At 45.9% G+C, this 20032-nt stretch overlaps 1 protein-coding gene across 3 annotated transcripts in view; it reads right to left on the bottom strand.

Annotated features, from left to right (window-relative positions):
* The window catches only part of LOC147887731 (protein TIC 21, chloroplastic-like), a 54771-nt gene extending 35738 nt beyond the window's left edge, over nt 1-19033 (bottom strand). For all 3 annotated transcript variants that reach the window (XR_015543133.1, XR_015543134.1, XM_087393622.1), the window contains exon 1: nt 18626-19033. Coding sequence is in view for 1 of the 3 variants with exons in the window: in XM_087393622.1 (XP_087249748.1) it covers nt 18626-18943 (318 nt within the window). In the remaining 2 variants the exon portion in view is untranslated. The remainder of the gene's footprint in view (nt 1-18625) is intronic.
* Between the last annotated feature and the right edge of the window lie 999 nt (nt 19034-20032).

The following is a 20032-nucleotide window of genomic DNA, read 5'->3' as shown; positions in this document are numbered from 1 at the left end:
GTAGAATAGGGTAGGGCTGAGGGCACATCTGCCCATTGTGGAGGCCCCACCTGGGGGTCCATCTGGGCCTGCTGGTTGCCGTGTGTCAGCCCCTCTTGAAGCACATTGTGCTGGCCAGGTTTGGGGGCCTGCGTTGCCACCTGGGGAGCTGGAGACCCACTTCTTGGAGGCCTCTTATAGGCTGAGGTGGACCGATCTGCTGGTCGGCCACCTGGGGGATTCAGCCATCTATTGGCTGTGCAGCAGCCCTCATATAGGGCAGGGAGGGGTCGGCCCCTAGGAGCAGTCCAATCGGGCCTAGACCCAGGGCTGCAGCCCTTTATAGTGCTGCGTGGCAACCCCTATATGAAGCAGAGGTCAGCCCACCTAGGGCTGTGGGTCGGCCCAAATGTAGCAGCCGACTAGAGGGGTAGGGGGGGGGGGGAGGGGGGGTGTTTGACTGCCTATACATATGCCCCTCCCTCACTTGTTTGATCATCTCTTGGAGCACCAGTTGTGCCTATATCAGCCAAGGGTTTCCCCAGCAGTTGAAGAGTTTTGTCATGAGATCCCTTGCAGTCTCTCTTGTCTCTCTCCTTTCCAGTTCTGTTTGTGTGTGTCTCCATTTCTGTTTAGATCTGCTGCACTTCTCACATGTATCAGCAGAGACACAGCTGGCTAGAGACCCGATACATGGAGGGAGTGTTGAGTCATCAAACTCAGAGCAAGTTTAGGGCTGCTGTTCAGAGGTGTTCTTGAGGAGTGAGTGCACAGAGGTGTGGACCCTATGCGTGACAAGAAAGCTGTGGTTTCCTTGAAGGGTGTTTTCAGATTCGAAAGAAAGAATTTTTTAGGGTCGGGACAGCACAGGAGTGAAGGTACTTAGGCCCCAAGCCACTTCATCATCTTCTTCAGCCCTCTCCTCTCCTTTTTGCCGTCACTCCCCTTTCGTACCTTCTTTCCCATCCATTCTCTTCACTCCAACATGTCTACCTTGGCTGAGATGGTGGAAAGCAAGGAAAAAATTCCGGTTTTTCCCACCTTAAAGATTGACCATCAATTGGATGGCCTCAATTACGGTGTCTAGAAGGTCATCATGGAGTCCGTGCTACAGTCGTATGATTTGACAGACATCATATTGGTGGGAGTTGACAGACCTAATCCCCTTGCGTCCAACCTAGGATCTTGCAACCGAAGGAGGCCGAGACCCTGTCTCAGCTGTGGGACCGTGTCAATGCGAGGGTAAGGTCGTTCATATTCCTAAACTGCACTCCTCAGGTGACTAACCACATGAAGCACATGATGGTGGCCAAAGTATATGGGAGGATTTGGCGTCCTTGTACAACAGAACCTCCCCCATGAAGATGGTCTCTTTGAAGTCCAAATGAGATTGTTGGATCCCACGAAGTCTTCATCGAGCGAGAGCACATCAACAAATTACAAGAACTACAGCAAGAGATTTTCCAAGCGAGGAAGCAGATATCTTCCGAGAACATGCCCATAACAATGCTGTCCCACCCGTCTTCTCAATACTCTGGCGAGTCATGATGGAGTCATGATGGAGTCCGTGCTACAGTTGTATGATTTGTCAAACATCATATTGGTGGGAGTTGACAGACCTAATCCAGGATCCTGCAATAGAAGGAGGCCGAGACCCTGTCTCAGCTATGGGACCGTGTCAATTCAAGGGTGAGGTCGTTGATATTCCTAAATTGCACTCCTCAAGTGATTAACCACATGAAGCACATGACGGTAGCCAAAAGTATATGGGAGCATTTGGCGTCCTTGTACAACAGAACCTCCCCCATGAAGAGGTCTCTTTGAAGTCCAGAGATGAGATTGTTGGATCCAACGAAGTCTTCACGAATGCGGGAGCACATCAACAAATTACAGGAACTACAGCTAGAGATTCTCCAGGCGAGGAAGCAGATATCTTCCGAGGACATACCCAACATTGCTGTCCCACCTGTCTTCTCAGTACTCTGCATTCTATTTGTCCTTGATAACCAATGGAAGGATGAATGCATTAACCTGGAAGGAATTGGTCTCAATGGTGCTCAACCAGGAGGAAAGATTTGTGGATCATACTTATGACATTCACTTTGAGGCTTTGTCGGCAGAGCAAAAGGGAAGGAGGAAACTGATAGTTGAGGAAAGGGAAGTAGTAAAGGCCTCACGTACACGTAACCATTGTGGCCAAAAAGACCCTTATTGGCAGCAATGTCCTCGGAGGATCAGTGAGGGGACTAGTGGGCAAAAGGAAAGTTCTACCGCCATCATGTCGATTGTTCCAGCCTTCTAGTAGCACTAGGCAGGATGCACTGCGGCAGGCCTTTTGGTTCATATGGAAGATTGCTTGCCTGTATGTGGCAACATGACTTGCTAGACATGTATAGTGGCAAAGGAGTCTTTGATCGAGGCAGGTTTTCCTGCAGGACCTTGAGCCATAAGGAGTTGTTCCGGCTGACTCAGGTGCCCGTATGTTACCAGTTTGTCTTTTGTTGAGCATCATGACCCGGCAGATCCAGAGGGGTTTTCCTTGTGTTCTGTTGATGCAGCTATTGTCTGATGAGCTGCTGGAGATCGAGATGGGTCAGATGATTACCAGTGAATCCAAAGACCAGAGATTGATCCTAGTGAATAGTCGGATGCCCATTGTTTTTTGGAGAACAGAGGTTCATCGACCTAGGGGCAATGCACCAGTTTGAATCTGAGAGGGGGCTTCAGAGGTTGTATTGCTCTGAGATACAGGTGCCCATGCTGGGAAGCATACCTTGCACCGATGGCAGTATCAATTGGATTATTGTCCTAGTTGAACTATTGTACTAGTTGGATTATTGTACCTAGTACCGAACCAAAGGAGTATGCCTAGCACCTGTGGCGGGGAGCATTAGTACCAGGTTTCCAGTGATCGTGCTGAGACAATTCGTGCCAAGGGGGGGGCTTCTATGACAGTACTTGTGGTGGTCTTCAGCAACGGAGCATCACACTCCGGACTCCTCTCGTTGTTCCAACAGCACACCCAGCTCCCTGCAGATCATGTTCCATCCCGGAGCTCAGAGGGGGTGTTGGAGGTCAACATCTCCTGATGTCGTATGGTTTAGGTAAGAGTGGGCCTTGCTTGTGGTGTGCCCACCCTGTGAGAGGTTAGGTTAGTACATGAGTGGGACCCTTGTTGTGGGTGTTCCCGCCCCCTATAAGGCTAGAGTAGGGTAGGGCTGAGGGCAGATTTGCCCACTGTGGAGGCCCCAACTGGGGGTCCATCTAGACCCGCGTGTCAGCCCTCTTGAGGCACATTGTGCTTGGCCAAGTTTGGGGGCCTGCGTGCCACCCGGGGAGCTAGAGACCCACCCCTTGGAGGCCTCTTATAGGCTGAGGAGGGGCCTAGACCTGTTGGTCTGCCTGTAGGCAGGGGGCTGTGCAGCAGCCCTCATATAGGGCATGAGGGGGGCCTAGAGCCAGGGCTAGAGCCCTGCATGGCAGCCCCTATATGGAGTAGAGGGGGTCGGCCCACCTACGGAAAAAGTCAGCCCACCTAGGATCCGACTAGTTATTTAAACCTTTGTAAGACTAGAATATATCCAATCGTACAAACTTAGATTTTTTGTTGTTCTAAAGTCCAAAAATCTACAAAGAAAATAAAAGAAAAAATGAAAGAGACGCAAGAAGAGGTAACACAAATTTTGATCAGGAGCCAACTAGTTGTTTGATCATCTCTTGGAGCAACAGTTGTGCTTATATCAGCAGAGGTTTTCCCCAACAGTTGAGGGGCTTATACCTAGATGAGTCCAGGAACATTCCCAAACTCATCCTCTAAAAACACAACATAGTGCACTTTCAATCTCATGATAGTCACTTATAAGGTTGAAAACCATAAACTCCATTACGCATAGCAAGGACTAGCTACTATGACATCCCCACTGACATCATCAGCGCCCAACAATGGGTGTAGACCATAGTATAAAAATATGCTCTCACACATACAAATCCACACACCCACACATACTTGAGCATCCATTTTGTAAAAAGTCTTCGTACTGAGTTTCTGTCGGCACTCCAGAGGTGGTGAAGTCTAAACAATTTCATTTTAGTGTCTCCCAAACGAGCATCTAAATCTAGCTGATAGGGCAACGCACCATTTAAGATAGAAAGAATTCATGCAATACCAGCAGGTCACAACATGGAAGAAAACTTCACAAGGTGAAATTTGCATGTCTGCTAATACGACAGAAGCATATACCTAGATGAATCCAGGAACATTCCCAAACTCATCCTCTAAAAACACAACATAGTGCAGTTTCAATCTCATGATAGTCGCTCATAAGGTTGAAGGGCTTTATCCCTTGCATTCTCTCTTGTCGCTTTCTCTCCTTTCCAGTTCTGTTTGTGTGTGGTTTGCTCTCTCTCTCTCCATTTCTGTTCAAATCCACTGCTTTTCTCACAGGTTCACCCCCAAATCTGTGTCTACTTGATCTAGCAAAGAAACTGCCTGACAGTATTCTTATCTACTATAAGTGAGTTGGTTGGCCAAGGGTCCAGTCCCTCATCTTCAAAAACCTTATAGCCCTCAACTAACAAACCTCCAGCTCAGATGAAGAAGCTGGCCAAACAAGTCTCCAAGCATCCTTCTATTTCCAAGGAGGCTCCCAAAAAGTCTAGAAGTGTCATCATTTGCAGTTTCTGCTTCAGTCAGAGTATACCTAGATGAGTCCACGAACATGCCCAAACTCATCCTCTAAAAACACAACATAGTGCAATTTCAATCTCATGATAGTCACTCAAAAGGTTAAAACCATAAACTCCATCACGCGTAGCAGGGACTAGCTACTATGACATCCCCACTGACGTCAACAGCGCCCAACAGTGGGTGTAGACCATAGTATAAACAATGCTCTCACACATACAAATCCACACACCCACACATACTTGAGCGTCCATTTATACAAAGTCTTCGTACTGAGTTTCTGTCAGCACTCCGGAGGTGAAGGGCAGACTCAGCCATGACGAAGGCTAGCACTAAAGGAGAAGGCTTCAGTCAGAGTAGCCCAGGCATTCCTAGAAAACCTCTGGAGAGCAACGCCATCAGCAATGCTCCTCCCTCTTGGTACTTGCAACAACTTGAGAATTTTACAGAGGATGTGCCAAAAACGACAAACTGAGCTGATTTGGCAGAGAAGGAGTGGCAAGAAGAGGGGTCAAGTAAAGAACAGTTACATAATGATGATGATATCAATTATGCCTCGGGAGAGAGGTTACAGGCTGGACTCCTGAGTTGTAATTACTCAAAATCCATATTGTCTACTATGTGTAGTACCACTTTCTCCTCTTAACTACTTCGACCAGCCTGTTGTCCAATGTGTCCTGAGAAACTTTAGCTTCTTGCAATGCAAGAATGATTGGAGAAAGGTAGCTAATTTTTCGCGCATGTCTAAATATGTACAAACATTAAGACTTATAAAGCTGATAACTTTACTTACAATTTTGGGTCTCTTTTTAAATTGGAGCATCATAATTTTTAAATCGGTCCTCCTTCAACCCATTCTTCTCTTGTTTTGGACGTTATCCACTCCTTCCCACTTGCAGGATTTGGATCCTTTTGTACTTCTTCAGGGGGGAAAGGGGACGAACACCCATGCAAAGGAGCAGGAGCTCAGCTAGGCAGGAAAGGGAGGCAGAGGAGCCAAAGGAAGGGAATGAGAGAGAGAGAGAGAGAGAGGCTGAGATTTCTTTCCAAATCCGTTTCAATTGGGAGTGAGCTCATTTGTGAGGTATGGAATAATATGACCCAAAATATCTACATTCTTCAGTATGAAGGCTTCTTCCCTCAATATCTTCGCTGACCTTCCTCTAGGTTCTTTACACACAGGCTGCCACATATACTTGAAATAGTCTATGTAGGTGGTGTGAGAGTTAAAATAATGATGTCAATCTAATGTGCAAGGGGGCAGCAAATAAATGAAGGGTAGTACAATAAATGTGTACCAATTGTTAAGGTACAAAGAGTGGTATGAATAAATGAGGCCCTAACATTAGGCGCCCTATGTATGTATGCAGTTTTCAGTTTTAATGCAAGTTACTCTTTTAACTTCTCAACGTGTCTCTTCGCTCCTCTCCTTCTCTCTCTCTTTGATCTCATTTTCAGCAAGCTTCCTCGCACTTTAACATGGTATCAGAGCAGAAAGAGTGCATGAGAGTTGGATAGAAGCGATTCCCTCGCGATTGCGCACGGTTTGACGCGAAGAAAGTTGAAAGACAATTCCAGAAAGCGAAGATATGAAGATTTTGCGTGTTCAGCCTGTTATTTGATCAGAAAATTCAGTTGACAAGTAAGGAAAGGAGGAGCCCAAGTGAAGCGATGCAAGGGAAGAACACGTGCAGAAATTTTGCACCCAAAAAGTGACGAAAATTAGGGTTTCGAGCCCTAAAACCAAGCGTTTTGAAATCGCATTGTAGCTGCCCTGTAGGAGAGGTCTTCAGCATCAGCATTCACCAAAAACAGTATGAAAAAGTCAAAAAAAAATTGGGCGAAATCTGAAAAATCTCGAAATTAGGGTTTTTTGTCATTTTGACCTTAAAAATGGAGGGGTAGGTCGCCCTTGTTCAGCAGCAGTCTATGAGGCAAAACGACCAACATTGAAGAAGAAATTCTGAAAAAGTTTCAAAAACTTTGAAGAAAATCTCGAAATTAGGGTTTATGCAATAAAAATTGATGAAAATCAGCCCCAAATCAAAGGGGTTTTGCTTCAGCAACAAAGGAGAAGGTCCTTGCTATGAAGTAGATTTGAAATCAACCCTAAAAGTGGAGAGAATCAGCCCAAGGAGGTAAAAGATCCCGGAATTAGGGTTTTTGCACAGTTTCCAACCCTAAAAGTGATGAAAAATCAGGCCCCAAGTGGAAGAAATCAGTAAATGGATCTGAACTATCTCGAAATTAGGGTTTCAGCCCTGGTTTTGAACCCCAAAATGGAAGCAAACAGCCCCAAGATGATGGAGAAAAGATATGCCCTGTTTTTGTGATGAAATCAGCCCTGTTTGTGAAGAATTTTGAAGCCACAAGTTTTGTGGAACAACAAAGGCATGTTGGATTGAATTTCCAGCCCATGAACGAAGTGCGAATCAGCCCCAAGAAGGTGAGAAAGCAATCAGCCCTGTTATGGCGAGAAAGTGCCCAAGTTTGATGGGTAGAAACTGTTAGAAAACAGAAGGAAAGAATCACTCTAACCTCCAGCCAAGATCTCTCCCGCTCTAGCAACACTCAACTCAGATAACTGATCACAGATACAATACTCACTCAGAGAAAACTTAGGCAGAGAGAGAATATATTCATCCACCGGATGGTGGGCAGAAAACTGGCTCCAGGAGAGCAACACAAAACTCAGCCAAGTGCTGAGACAAACTGCAGAAATTCTCTCTGTCAGAAGATGCCAAATCTGAGTGCACAGCACAGCCTAAAACAGAGGCTTTCTGTCCTGCACTGGATGACTGAATGAAGGGAAGTGTGGGCCTTTTATAGGCACTGCCCAGGCCTGTTGGTCTGGCCGACCAGCAGGGTCGGTTCCCTGACTGGGGACGACCAGGTCAGTCGCCAGGGTCGGCCCTGGTCGGTGGCCCTGGTTGGACCGACTGGTCCTGCAACAGGCCCCTATAAAAGGGTGCCCTGTGCAGCCAGTCCATTGCATCTAGGAAGGCCTGGAGCCCCCCCCAAAATGCTGCTGTTTGCTGAGTCTCTCTTTCCCTTCCCTCCTTACCCTCACTGCCCCTTGTCCCCACAAAACGGGGGCTCACAGGTGGGAACAGTGAGTCTCTAACACCCCCCCTCAATGTCACAACTGTGGGCCAATCCCCATGCGTTTGATGAGGTGCTCCATCTGTTCTCGAGGGAGTGCCTTCGTGAAAAGGTCGGACAAATTGTCGGCGGTCGGGCAGTAGATAAGCTCGATCACGTCGTCGATGATGAGCTCTCGAACAAAATGATAATGAACTTCGATGTGTTTGATCCGCGCATGGTACACTGGATTCTTTGCAATAGCTATGCAACTCTGATTGTCGCACATCAGCACTGTCGCATTCTCCTGACACACATCCATGTCCTCCAGAATCCACCACAACCACAATGTCTCACAAGCGGCTGTACACGAGGCTCTGTACTCTGCCTCTGTAGATGAAAGGGATACTGTGGGTTGCTTCTTACTTAGCCAAGAGATGGCTCCAGATGCAAGTAAGAAACAATATCCTGTCGTCGACCTTCTGGTGTCCACATCACCTGCCCAATCACTGTCACAGAACCCGCCTAGTTCAATGCCTTTGGTGTAGCTGATCCCAAAGGTGCAAGTACCCTTCAGATACCTCATCACACGTAAACCTGCATTCCAATGATTCTTCCTGGGAGAAGCAGAAAACTGACATAATAGCCCAACTGCATAACAAATATCAGGGCGCGTATTGGTAAGGTAAAGCAAACTTCCTACCAATCGTCGATACAAAAGAGTATCAACCAGCTGAGATGTGTCGTGAACACTTAGCTTCAGCCCGACCTCCATGGGAGTTAATGCTGTTCTGCAATCCTCCATCTGAAATCTCTTCAGAATTTCTCTGCAATATTTCTCCTGTGAAATGAAGATCCTGTCTTTAGCCTGCTTTACTTCAATCCCAAGGAAGTAATGTAATAACCCAAGGTCAGTCATCTCAAACTCAGACATGAGTAGCTCCTTGACCTGTGAAATCTTCTTGACATGATCACCTGCCAAGATAAGATCATCAACATAGAGGATGAGTACCAATCGCAATCCCTTCTCAATGAACAAGTAAAGGTTTGCCTCAGAAGGACTCCGACTGAGCCCAATCTTCTGAAATAATATATCAATCCTTTGGTACCAAGCTCTGGGGGCCTGTTTCAGCCCGTATAACGCCTTCTTCAACCTGCAGACCTTTAATGGGGACACTGGATCCTGAAAGCCCGGTGGCTGCTCCACATATACCTCCTCCTCCAAGGTTCCATCAAGGAATGCGGACTTCACATCCATTTGAAAAATAGGCCACTGGAATTGGATAGCAAGAGCAATCACTGTCCGGATAGTAACCATGCGGGCTGTGGGAGCAAAAGTTTCATCAAAATCCATGCCTTCAGTTTGAGCAAAACCTTTCACAACCAACCTGGCTTTATACTTATCCAAGCTGCCGTCAGATTTGTATTTGAGTTTGTATACCCACTTAGTGCCGATGACTTTCCGTCGAAGGGACCTGGCCACTAAGTCCCATGTATGGTTCTTCAGAATAGCATCCATCTCTGCCTGCATGGCAGCCTGCCATTCGGGATTGTCTTTCGCCTCCGCAAAGGTTCTTGGCTCAACAATCTGAGCCACCAAGGCAACATTCACGGATGGGGTCTTTTGAAGACGTTGAGACCGTCGCAATCCGGAACTGCTACTCTCAAGTAATGAGGTGACACGAGACTCTTCCAATGTCCGGAGGTACCATTGGGGCAACTTTTTCTGCTTCTCTGTGGGAGGAGGAACGGGAACTTCTGCTGGAACATCCTGCTCTTCCTGAGTATCGGGTGGAATATCAGCTTTTGATTGGGTAACCTCTTGAATGGTCAATCTGGGACGGGGTGGGATCAGGGGTTGAACTATCTCCTCCTCCTCAATCTGAGGCTCCTCCTGGGGTTCAGGTTCTTTTTCCGCGAAGACAACATCACGACTGATGAGTATTTGCTTCTTTACTGGATCGAAGAGGCGGTAGGCCTTGGATTCTTCACTATACCCAACAAAGATACATGGTCTGCTTCGGGAATCAAGCTTGGTCCTATCTTCCTTGGGCACATGCACCCACGCGTTAGAACCAAAAATGCGGAGATGAGAAATAGAGGGCTTCTTACCATAAAATGCCTCATATGGAGTCTTATCCTTGACGGCCTTCGTCTTGGTCCGGTTGAGAATGTGTACCGCTGTATTGATAGCTTCACTCCAATAGGCTTTAGAAAGATTTCTCCCTCGGAGCATAGCAAGCCCTGTCTCAGTGGTGGTTCTATGCTTTCTCTCGGCTACCCCGTTTTGCTGAGAAGTATGTGCCGTGGTGAGTTGTCGCTTGATCCCATGCTTGCGACAAAATGTATTAAACTCACTTGAGGTGAATTCTCCCCCCTGTCTATGCGAAATGTCTTGACATCTTCCCCTGTCTCCTTTTCAACTCTAGCCTTCCAGTCTTTGAATTTCTCAAAAGCCTGAGACTTTTTAGCCAAACAATATACCCAAGTCATTCTACTGAAATCATCCACAAAGAGAAGTGAATACCTAGATCCTGCCCATGATGCAGTAGACATTGGACCACAAATGTCGGCGTGAACCAACTCAAGTGGTTTGCTGGCCCGAAACGAAGCTTCTTGTGGGAACTTATCCCTGTGCTGCTTGCCTTCAAGACAAGCCCTACAGACATCATCCTTGCCTGTAATTGGTGGAAGTCCATCCATCATCTTTGACTTTGACATTTCAGCCAAGATTCCATAGCTGACGTGACCGAAGCGCTCATGCCAAAGTTTGGACTTTCCGTGATCATCATGAACCAACATTGCACTGAGACGGTACAGTCCATTCTCTTCAACACCCTGTGCCACCACTTGCCCACTCCCTTTAGATGTCACGGTAACCTTGCCATCTTGAAAAAGAACTGCCATGTTGTTTTTGTCCATCTGACTTACAGATAGTAAATTCTTGCAAAGGTCGGGTACATAAAGTACTCCAGAGATATCCTTCTCCTCACCCGCCGTGGTAATGAAAGGAATGCTACCTATGCCCTTCACAGGACATGTCCGGCTATCCCCAACAGAAACTTTGGAATCCGGGTGTGTACTGTCCATGGTTTTGAACCACGTCCTTCTGTTGGACATGTGCTTAGAAGCACCGCTGTCAACATACCAACCTTCTTTACCTTCACTAACTGCATAAGCTGAACAATGTTCACTGAGTAAGAATAACTGACCAGTTGTCACATTGGCAGAATCACTCTTAGGCTCTTCTTTGTTTTTGGCTTCTCTTTTCCGCTTTTGATCCGCCTTCTTCTTCCGGCATTCTTTGGCGGAGTGGCCAAGCTTTTCACAGTAAAAGCACTTCATTTTCTTCTTACGTTCAGCGTCCTCTGATTTCTTGAAATCCTTTGACTTGCCTTTGCCAGGCTTGTCTTTGGCAACCAATGCCTTTTTGTCGGTTTGCGTAAAGAGTTTCTCTCGGGCCTCCTCCTGAAGTAGGAGTGGACAAAGCTCCTCAAAGTTGATTGGCTTTGTCCGTTGACCCGCAGTGACCGTAGTCACAAAACTTTTGAAACTCCGTGCAACTTGTGGAGTGTGAGTAATGCTAATTGACTCGAGTCCACCTTCTGACCAACCGCTGCGAGCTGGTCCCGCACAACTTTCACCTTCGTCAGATGATCATGAACACTATCATCCTCATTCATATCAAGGTTATAAAGCTGATGCTGCAATGTGATGATACGAGCTGTATTATCGGTTTCATACAGCTCCTTCAGTATGGTCCACGCCTCTGAAGACGTTTATGCCAACTGGATATGAGGAATAACAGAATCTGCTGTCGTGCCTATAAGCATTGCTAAGGCCTGAGCATCCCTCTCCTCCCATGCACAGAGTTCATCTGCATCTGCTTCAGCTAGAACTTCACCTCTCTTGTCCACAATATCCTCCGGCTTTTCTTCAGTCCCATCTTCCACAATCTCCGTGCCAACAGATGGCTTCGGATCTTGACTTTCCAGATTGGAAAGTTTGTACCATCAAGCTTTCCAGCTTCACCGAAATTAGGGATAAATGAAGAAGGAAGATGACTGGAGAAGGAGGAAGGATGAGCAATGGATGTAGAGGCTTCTGATCGCTGATCCATCTCAGTGAATAGCTACAGAACTTGAAAAACTGAAACAGAAATAAATGAACTCACCTTCTGTACTGAACTGAGCTGAAAACAGAGTTGCCTTACAGCCAAGGAACTCCTTCCTTCAGAGAGTGTAATTTATGAGGAAGAGACGAGAGCCTATGGCTCTGATACCATGTTAGAAAACAGAAGGAAAGAATCACTCTAACCTCCAGCCAAGATCTCTCCCGCTCTAGCAACACTCAACTCAGATAACTGATCACAGATACAATACTCACTCAGAGAAAACTTAGGCAGAGAGAGAATATATTCATCCACCGGATGGTGGGCAGAAAACTGGCTCCAGGAGAGCAACACAAAACTCAGCCAAGTATGCCAAATCTGAGTGCACAGCACAGCCTAAAACAGAGGCTTTTTGTCCTGCACTGGATGACTGAATGAAGGGAAGTGTGGGCCTTTTATAGGCACTGCCCAGACCTGTTGGTCTGGCCGACCAGCAGGGTCGGTTCCCTGACTGGGGACCGACCAGGTCAGTCTGTAAAACCGACCAGGGTCGGCCCTGGTCGGTGGCCCTGGTTGGACCGACTGGTCCTGCAACAGGCCCCTATAAAAGGGTGCCCTGTGCAGCCAGTCCATTGCATCTAGGAAGGCCTGGAGCCCCCCCCAAAACGCTGCTGTTTGCTGAGTCTCTCTTTCCCTTCCCTCCTTACCCTCACTGCCCCTTGTCCCCACAAAACGGGGGCTCACAGGTGGGAACAGTGAGTCTCTAACAGAAACGCCACACAAGTGACGAAGAATGAAGCCCTTGACTCCAAGGAAGAGATGCAACAGCAAGCATGGCTTGATTGAAGATCAAGCGAGAAACAAGTACATAAGAAAAGGGGCAGCCCTATGGTAGGTGAAGCCACGAAGAGAGGGCAGCCCATATGTGTTTGCAACACGTGTCAATGAATGAAGAAAAAGACCAGCCAAGAACAGCCCAAGATTGAGTGCCATGAAGGCATGAAAGTGAAGAAGATTTGCAGCCCAAAAGACCAGCCAAAGACCTCTAAAATTGAGGATTTGAAGACCCCAAAACAGTAAGGTATCCGCTGCGTGTTTGAAGTGTATTTTGGGGTGATTATTCTAATTTGTTGCTTGCTGTAATTCAGTCAAAATGGCGGACAGCAAGGTTGATTTTGTGCTCCCAGAAAGTGGGAAGCTTGATGGCAAAAACTATCAAATTTGGAAGTTTAAGATGAAGAATCTCTTAAAGTTGAAAGACTTGTGGGAGATTGTAGAAGGCAAAGATGAAAGGCCTGATGTGATGAAGCCAGTAACGGTGCCCAATATGACATCTCAAGAAAAGAGGGCTGAGGATAAAAGGTATGAAGAAGAACTTGAAGTTCAATCAAAATTTGATAAAAGAGCTCAAAAAGCTCTTTGTTACATCAACATGAATGTGAAGGACAGCATCATTCCTCAAATAAGTGGTGCTACAGCTCCAGATGAAGCATGGACAACTCTTCAAACTCTATTTGAATCAGTAAATACAACAAGGTTGTTGTTCCTTAAACAAAAGTTGCATGCTTTTAAGAAGGAACCAAATGAGCAAATCACTGCCTATTTGACTCGTTTGAAAGATATCACTCACCAATTGCTCTCAGTGGATGAGGTTGTAACAGATGTGGATATGGTAAGCATAACCATGAATGGGCTTACTATGAATGAAAGCAATTCACCATGGCAACATTTGGTGACTTCCCTAATGGTGAGGGAGACCACTCCTAACTTTAAGGAGTTGAGTGCTCTCTTGCTACAAGAAGAGTTAAGAAGACAAGGAAGCGGGACGAAGAGTTCCAAGAACAAAGATGAAGCATTCACCGTGAGAGGAAGACCATGGCGTGGCCGTGGAAGAGGTGGATGGAATCGAAACAATGAAAGGCAAAATCAGGGCAGGCATGAAGAAGGGGGAGATTCGAACTCCTCCTATCAAGAAAGAAGGCAATTTACCCCTCGAGGAAGAGGAGGATATAGAGGCAACTTTCGTGGAAGAGGACGCAGCTCCTACACTTCAAGAAGAGGCCCGTGTTACTATTGTGGGAAGGATGGTCATGTGGAGAGTGAATGTCGCATAAAACAGCATGCACAACAATCAAGAGGGAGAGGCAGAGGCTTCTCAAATTGGCAAAGGCAAAATAGCAACAACTTTGCAGGAGAAGGAAATCAGAATAATGAAAGAAATAGCAAGGATGAGTTTTTGTTGATGGCTGATCATACAAAACAGTCCCACTATCGTGGGGAATGGTATGTCGATTCGGGTGCCACAGCGCACATGACCAGCAATGGTGATTGGTTTTCTCAGTATGTTGATGAAGAAGGCAGTAACAAAGTGTTTTTGGGTGATGATTCCACACAAAACATTCACGGACATGGCGACATACCTATCAAGCTCAAAAATGGTGAGATTGGTACTCTTAAAAATGTATTGTGGATTCCTAATTTGGCAAGAAATTTGCTTTCTGTGGGCTGCATAACAGATCAGCACATGAGTGTTGAGTTTTTCAAGGAGTACTTCATCATAAAAGACCTCAAGAATGAGGGAAAAGAAGTTGCTCGTGGCATACGCAGCAATGACAGGTTGTACAAGCTAATTACTATGAGTGACCAGCAAGTATTGATGTCTCAAACGGAGCAAACCTCTCAGCTTTGGCGTAGGAGGTATGGTCATTTAAATATGAAAGCACTTAAGTATTTATTTGACAATGGCATGGTCACAGGAATCCCAAAGATTGGTGAGATACCGGGTGTATGTGAGCCTTGTGCCTTGGGCAAGCATGCAAGGACTCCATTTCCAAAAGCAAGCTCATGGAGAGCAACGCAAAAACTTGAATTGATACACTGTGATTTGTGGGGACCGGCTCAAGTGAATTCACTTGATGGATCACGTTATTTTATGTCCCTTATTGATGATTATTCACGCAAGTGCTGGCTGTATTTTCTCAAAAGTAAGGGTGAAACTCTTGATGTGTTCAAGCAATGGAAATCTTATGTGGAAAATGAAACAAGTATGAAAGTGAAGACTCTCCGCACAGACAGAGGAGGTGAGTTCATGTCAAATGAGTTTGATTTGTTATGCAATGAAAGTGGTATGTTTCATCAACTTACTACAGCTTATAGCTCTCAACAAAATGGAGTAGTGGAAAGAAAGAATCGCACTGGGATGGAAGGAGCAAGATGCATGCTCAAAGATTCAAGATTGGGACGTAGGTTTTGGGCAGAGGCTGTCCACACAGCCATATATTTGCAGAATAGATCTCCAACAAAAGCGCTTGATGGTATGACTCCTGAGGAAGTCTATTATGGTAAGAAACCAAATGTGTCTCATCTTTGTGTGTTTGGATGCTTGGCATATGCTCATGTGCACAAGCAAAACAGGCAGAAATTGGATGATAAATCAATTAAGTGTATCTTTATTGGATATGCAACATGTTCAAAGGCTTACAAACTTTATGACCCTGTGAGTCAGAAGGTTATAATCACACGTGATGTGTTGTTTGATGAGACAAAGAACAGCGCTGATTTTCATTTGGTGGAAGAAGATGAAGATCCCCTCATTTTCTTTGAGGTTGATGAAGAGACGGGCGACAAGAAAGATGAAGGATTCAAGGCAGCTCAAAACAGGCCAGCAAGTATCAATGAAGGCATTCCGCCTCAAGATGTGCATGAAACAGTCCCAAATATTCCAAATGTGGTTCCCATGGATGGTGTTGATGCAGACAATTCACAAAGTGTGAAGAAATTGCCCAGATGGTATATTAAAACTATTGAAGATAGTAGTACTTTGGAGCAGGCTGAAAGTGGCAATGATGGGCTGAGAAGATCACAAAGAATCAAGGACAAAGGTACGTCACATGTGAACTTTGCTTTGATGGCAAAAGTTCTTTCTAATGATGAACCCACTTCATTTTCTGAAGCAATCAAAAACAGCAAATGGAAAGAAGCAATGGAAGAAGAATACTCTTCTATCATGAAGAATAACACTTGGACACTTGTTGAGTTACCTCATGGGAAGCAGGCCATTGGTACTAAGTGGGTTTTCAGGATCAAGTACAAGGCAAATGGCACCTTGGACAAGTACAAGGACAAGTACAAGGCAAGGCTGGTTGCTAAAGGTTATGTGCAAAAAGAAGGGATTGATTATGAGGAGACATTTGCTCCAGTTGCAAAAATGACAACCATACGATTGGTTTTGGCAGTGGCCACTCATCATGGGTGGTCTGTCGCACAAATGGATGTCAAGTCTGCCTTTCTCAATGGCATTCTTGAAGAGGAGGTATATGTGCAACAGCCCCAAGGCTTTGAAATCAAAGGCAAGGAGAGGCTTGTGTGCAAGCTTAAGAAGGCGTTGTATGGCTTGAAACAAGCTCCCAGGGCATGGTACTCAAGGATTGATGAGTATCTCACAAAGAATGGCTTCATGAGGAGTAAGAATGACTCCAACCTTTATGTCTTTCATGAAAATGCAGATTTATTGTTGATCATTGTCTATGTGGATGATTTGGTAATCACAGGAAGCAGCACCTCATTGATTAAGCGCATAAAGAAGAGCTTGTCAATTGAATTTGACATTTGGGACAGCTTCATTACTGTCTTGGTATTGAAGTTTGAAGGCAGGAAAACAGTATGTTTCTTACCCAATCCAAGTATGTGAAAGATGTACTTGAAAGATTTGAAATGGCTGATTCAAAAATAATGCACACCCCCATGGAATTGAATGAGAAGCTAACCTCACGTGTAGATGAAAAGAAAGTGGATGGCACAGGTTATAGGAAACTGGTTGGCAGTCTCATTTATGCTACTATCACGAGGCCGGATATTTCATATGCAGTGAGTGCTCTAAGTCAGTATATGGCAGATCCAAAGGAAAGCCACATGAAGGCAGCAAAGCGGTTGTTGAGATACATGAAGGGCACTTATAATGATGGTCTCGAATTTGTTGCATCTTGTGATTTATTGCTGGCTGGTTATTGTGATTCTGATTGGGCCAGCAGTGTTGATGACAGAAGATCTACCTCAGGATATTGTTTCTCACTTGGCTCTGGAGTTATTTCATGGAAGAGTAAGAAGCAGCCCACGGTTGCTTTATCCTCTACTGAAGCTGAGTATATTGCAGCAAAAAGTGCCGTTTGTGAAGCAGTGTGGCTGAGGTGCTTATTGGCTGAAATACATGAAGTACAGGCAGGTGCAACAGTGATTTATTGTGACAATCAAAGCTGTATTCAGATTGCTAAAAATCCAGTATTCCATGCAAGGACGAAGCATATTGAAATTCATTATCATTATGTTCGTGAGAAGGTGCAAGCAAAGGAGATAGAGCTGGTTTATTGCTCTACTGAAGATCAAGCAGCAGACATGCTTACTAAAGCATTGTCTCGAGATAAGTTGGAAAAATTCAGAAACATGATGAATGTAAAAGAGAACAAGGGGGAGTGTGAGAGTTAAAATAATGATGTCAATCTAATGTGCAAGGGGGCAGCAAATAAATGAAGGGTAGTACAATAAATGTGTACCAATTGTTAAGGTACAAAGAGTGGTATGAATAAATGAGGCCCTAACATTAGGCGCCCTATGTATGTATGCAGTTTTCAGTTTTAATGCAAGTTACTCTTTTAACTTCTCAACGTGTCTCTTCGCTCCTCTCCTTCTCTCTCTCTTTGATCTCATTTTCAGCAAGCTTCCTCGCACTTTAACAGGTGGGTGCCCTGCAGAAACAGCCAGAACATGGTTCAATTTCGTTATTTTCTCTGCCTCAAGACCCAGTCGCACTGCATTCATCCATTTATCAGTTCTACACCAGAGTCCTCTGATTTACAGGCAGTTCTATGAGATGCAAGACATTCGTCCCTTGCTCTGCATGATGGACAGCCAAGGTCATCATTACTTCATTAACCTCTCCTCGTTTTGACCATGATTCCATTGGTGAAGCACTCTCTAGACAAACAAGCTTAGTGGCGAGATCCATGTACCTGCCAGGTGCGTTCCACAGACGTCTTTGCTAGTAGCTCTTTGGGTCCTCTCTTGCCCAAATGTTTTTCACCATATTGCTGCTGAGAGGCAGCACACCAGTCGAGAAGTGCCTTTCAATAAACGTGTTAGATCCTCCCACCAACCAAATCATATTTAGGGGTAGCGAAGTTGTTCCAGGCCAGCTTCTTTGGTGGCTTCTTCAATGACAGACTTGTAGTGTTTGACATGGTGTTTGAGGCCACGTTCAGCTCGCACTTCAGGCCATGTCCTCTACTCAGCAGTCTGGGTCTTCCAAATACGAGCCAGCCTTCCGTTTTTAAGCTTGTGGGTAGATCTCTGCCAGCGGTCTGCCGTCTACACACACAAGCCAGGACCACAAAATGCTCTACCTCGGGGCTGCATCATCTAGCCTGCCCTCGTTGCCATTCTGGCCCCTGCATTCTTCCACAGCATTCTTGACCGATGCCCTTGGACCTTACCAGAACATGACTATGATAAATATTTGGAGGTAAGGGCTGAAACTTTGTGATTTGTTATTCATTGGCAACCTACTACTTTCTAAGCAAATCAATGGCAAAGTTGCTGTCTTAATTCAATTGGGTCGACAAGGAACGTACGGTTACTCATGCAATAAAGGAGCTCTGGGCCTGCAAAGCAGATTCTGCGTTCCCCAGTATGTTTCTACTATCCCGTGGAAATTCCAACAAAAGAGCTCGAATCAATGTGTCCGAAAGGCGAGACAGCGAGCCATCGCGCGGAGCTACCTGATCACGCTTAGAGCGCTCGGCGGGGTCGTCCAAGTCGCTCTCCGACGTCTGGTAATTGTAAGCAGCCAAAGCGACAATCCGAGGGGAGCGGGTGCGGGCATGGGGGAAGGCAAGCTCACGTTTTCTGAGAAGCAATGCGAGCTGTGAAGAGGCTGAATGAGCTTGAAGAGAAGAGAGGTGAAGTGCAGAGCACGAGAATCTTAGAAAGGGGCGGGTGCAAGGGGAAGAAGGGGAGATGGAGACTCTGAGGAGTACGCATGGGTTTGCTGGCTTGGAGAGCAAATGCATGGTTGCAAGAATGAAGCTCCACAGCATAATAGCACCTCCCACTTAAGATTTATATCACTTTGGGTTTGCAACCCATGGCCTCGCCCGCGCCCTCACCCCGCCCGGGCTTCATCTGACTCCTAATTTATGCCACCAACGTGTGATTCATGTAGCAATTAGACTAGATGGAATGGACCAACTAGAACCGGGCAGGCAGCACTGAACGGTGTAAGGTTGGGCGGGTACAATCTCGTTCCAAGCCACTGCCTACCAAGAAACGAGGGAGAGAAACTAGACCCGAGGAGGCAATATCTAGCAACATCAAATATAGGATTCGCTCATGTGGATTTGGGATTGCTTTTTATAGTGTGCCACGTGGCTCAACGAGAGGGAAGAAAGAGGGTTTGGTTCCACTATGTTGCCTGCCTAAACATGTAACTGCTTGGCGTGCGCGGCCTTCATAGGCCAGCGGACACAAAATCTTTCGTGTTACTGCCCGGGCTGGGCCAACTTAGATGGCAGTCCTTCACACCACCTTTTGAAAACGTTTCAAACCATTCCTCTTTTTGTCATAAAACACACAGAGAAGGTGGAAAAGCCTCGTAGGGAGGGTTCACACCGCCTCGTAGCCATAGCTTCCAAACTCCACCATAGACGAAGAAGGTCATAGCTTTCAAACTCCAAGCAAGACAAACAGCCATCAGGTGTGTTGTACACACCCAGTGGCGGCCATCCTTCGACTCACATGTTCATCCATTGTTTGGTCTATAATGTGTGGGACAGCACGGGCATTCAATCACAATCAATGCCCATCTCTTGTCCAACACCTACATGCTACCCAACTTTTTAGTCGTCCACAACATGTGAAGTGCATGCTCTTCAATGGTCCACCTAGTCATTTTCTAGGATGGTTGCCACCTAGTGTGAACCCAGCCTTGGGGGATGTTGCCCGAGTAGATCTCTAATTATGGGTTTTAGCATATTCTAATGGGGACAATATACAGATACCTAGGCTATTCATGGAGCATTTCTCTTTTTCAAAGCATGTACATTCCTGAATATTAACTGCAGAATTTCACATGTCATTCAAAAAAAGTGTGCTCTTCTATTTGTATCAGAATTGTTAAGCAGGGGTCC

The sequence above is a fragment of the Dipteris shenzhenensis genome, chromosome 22 (genome assembly GCF_047967505.1).
Source record: "Dipteris shenzhenensis isolate YYH24624 ecotype China chromosome 22, Dip_SZ_1.0, whole genome shotgun sequence".
NCBI lineage: Eukaryota > Viridiplantae > Streptophyta > Polypodiopsida > Gleicheniales > Dipteridaceae > Dipteris > Dipteris shenzhenensis.
Note: the sequence above shows the minus strand (reverse complement) of the source record. Positions and strands in the feature narration are given on the sequence as shown.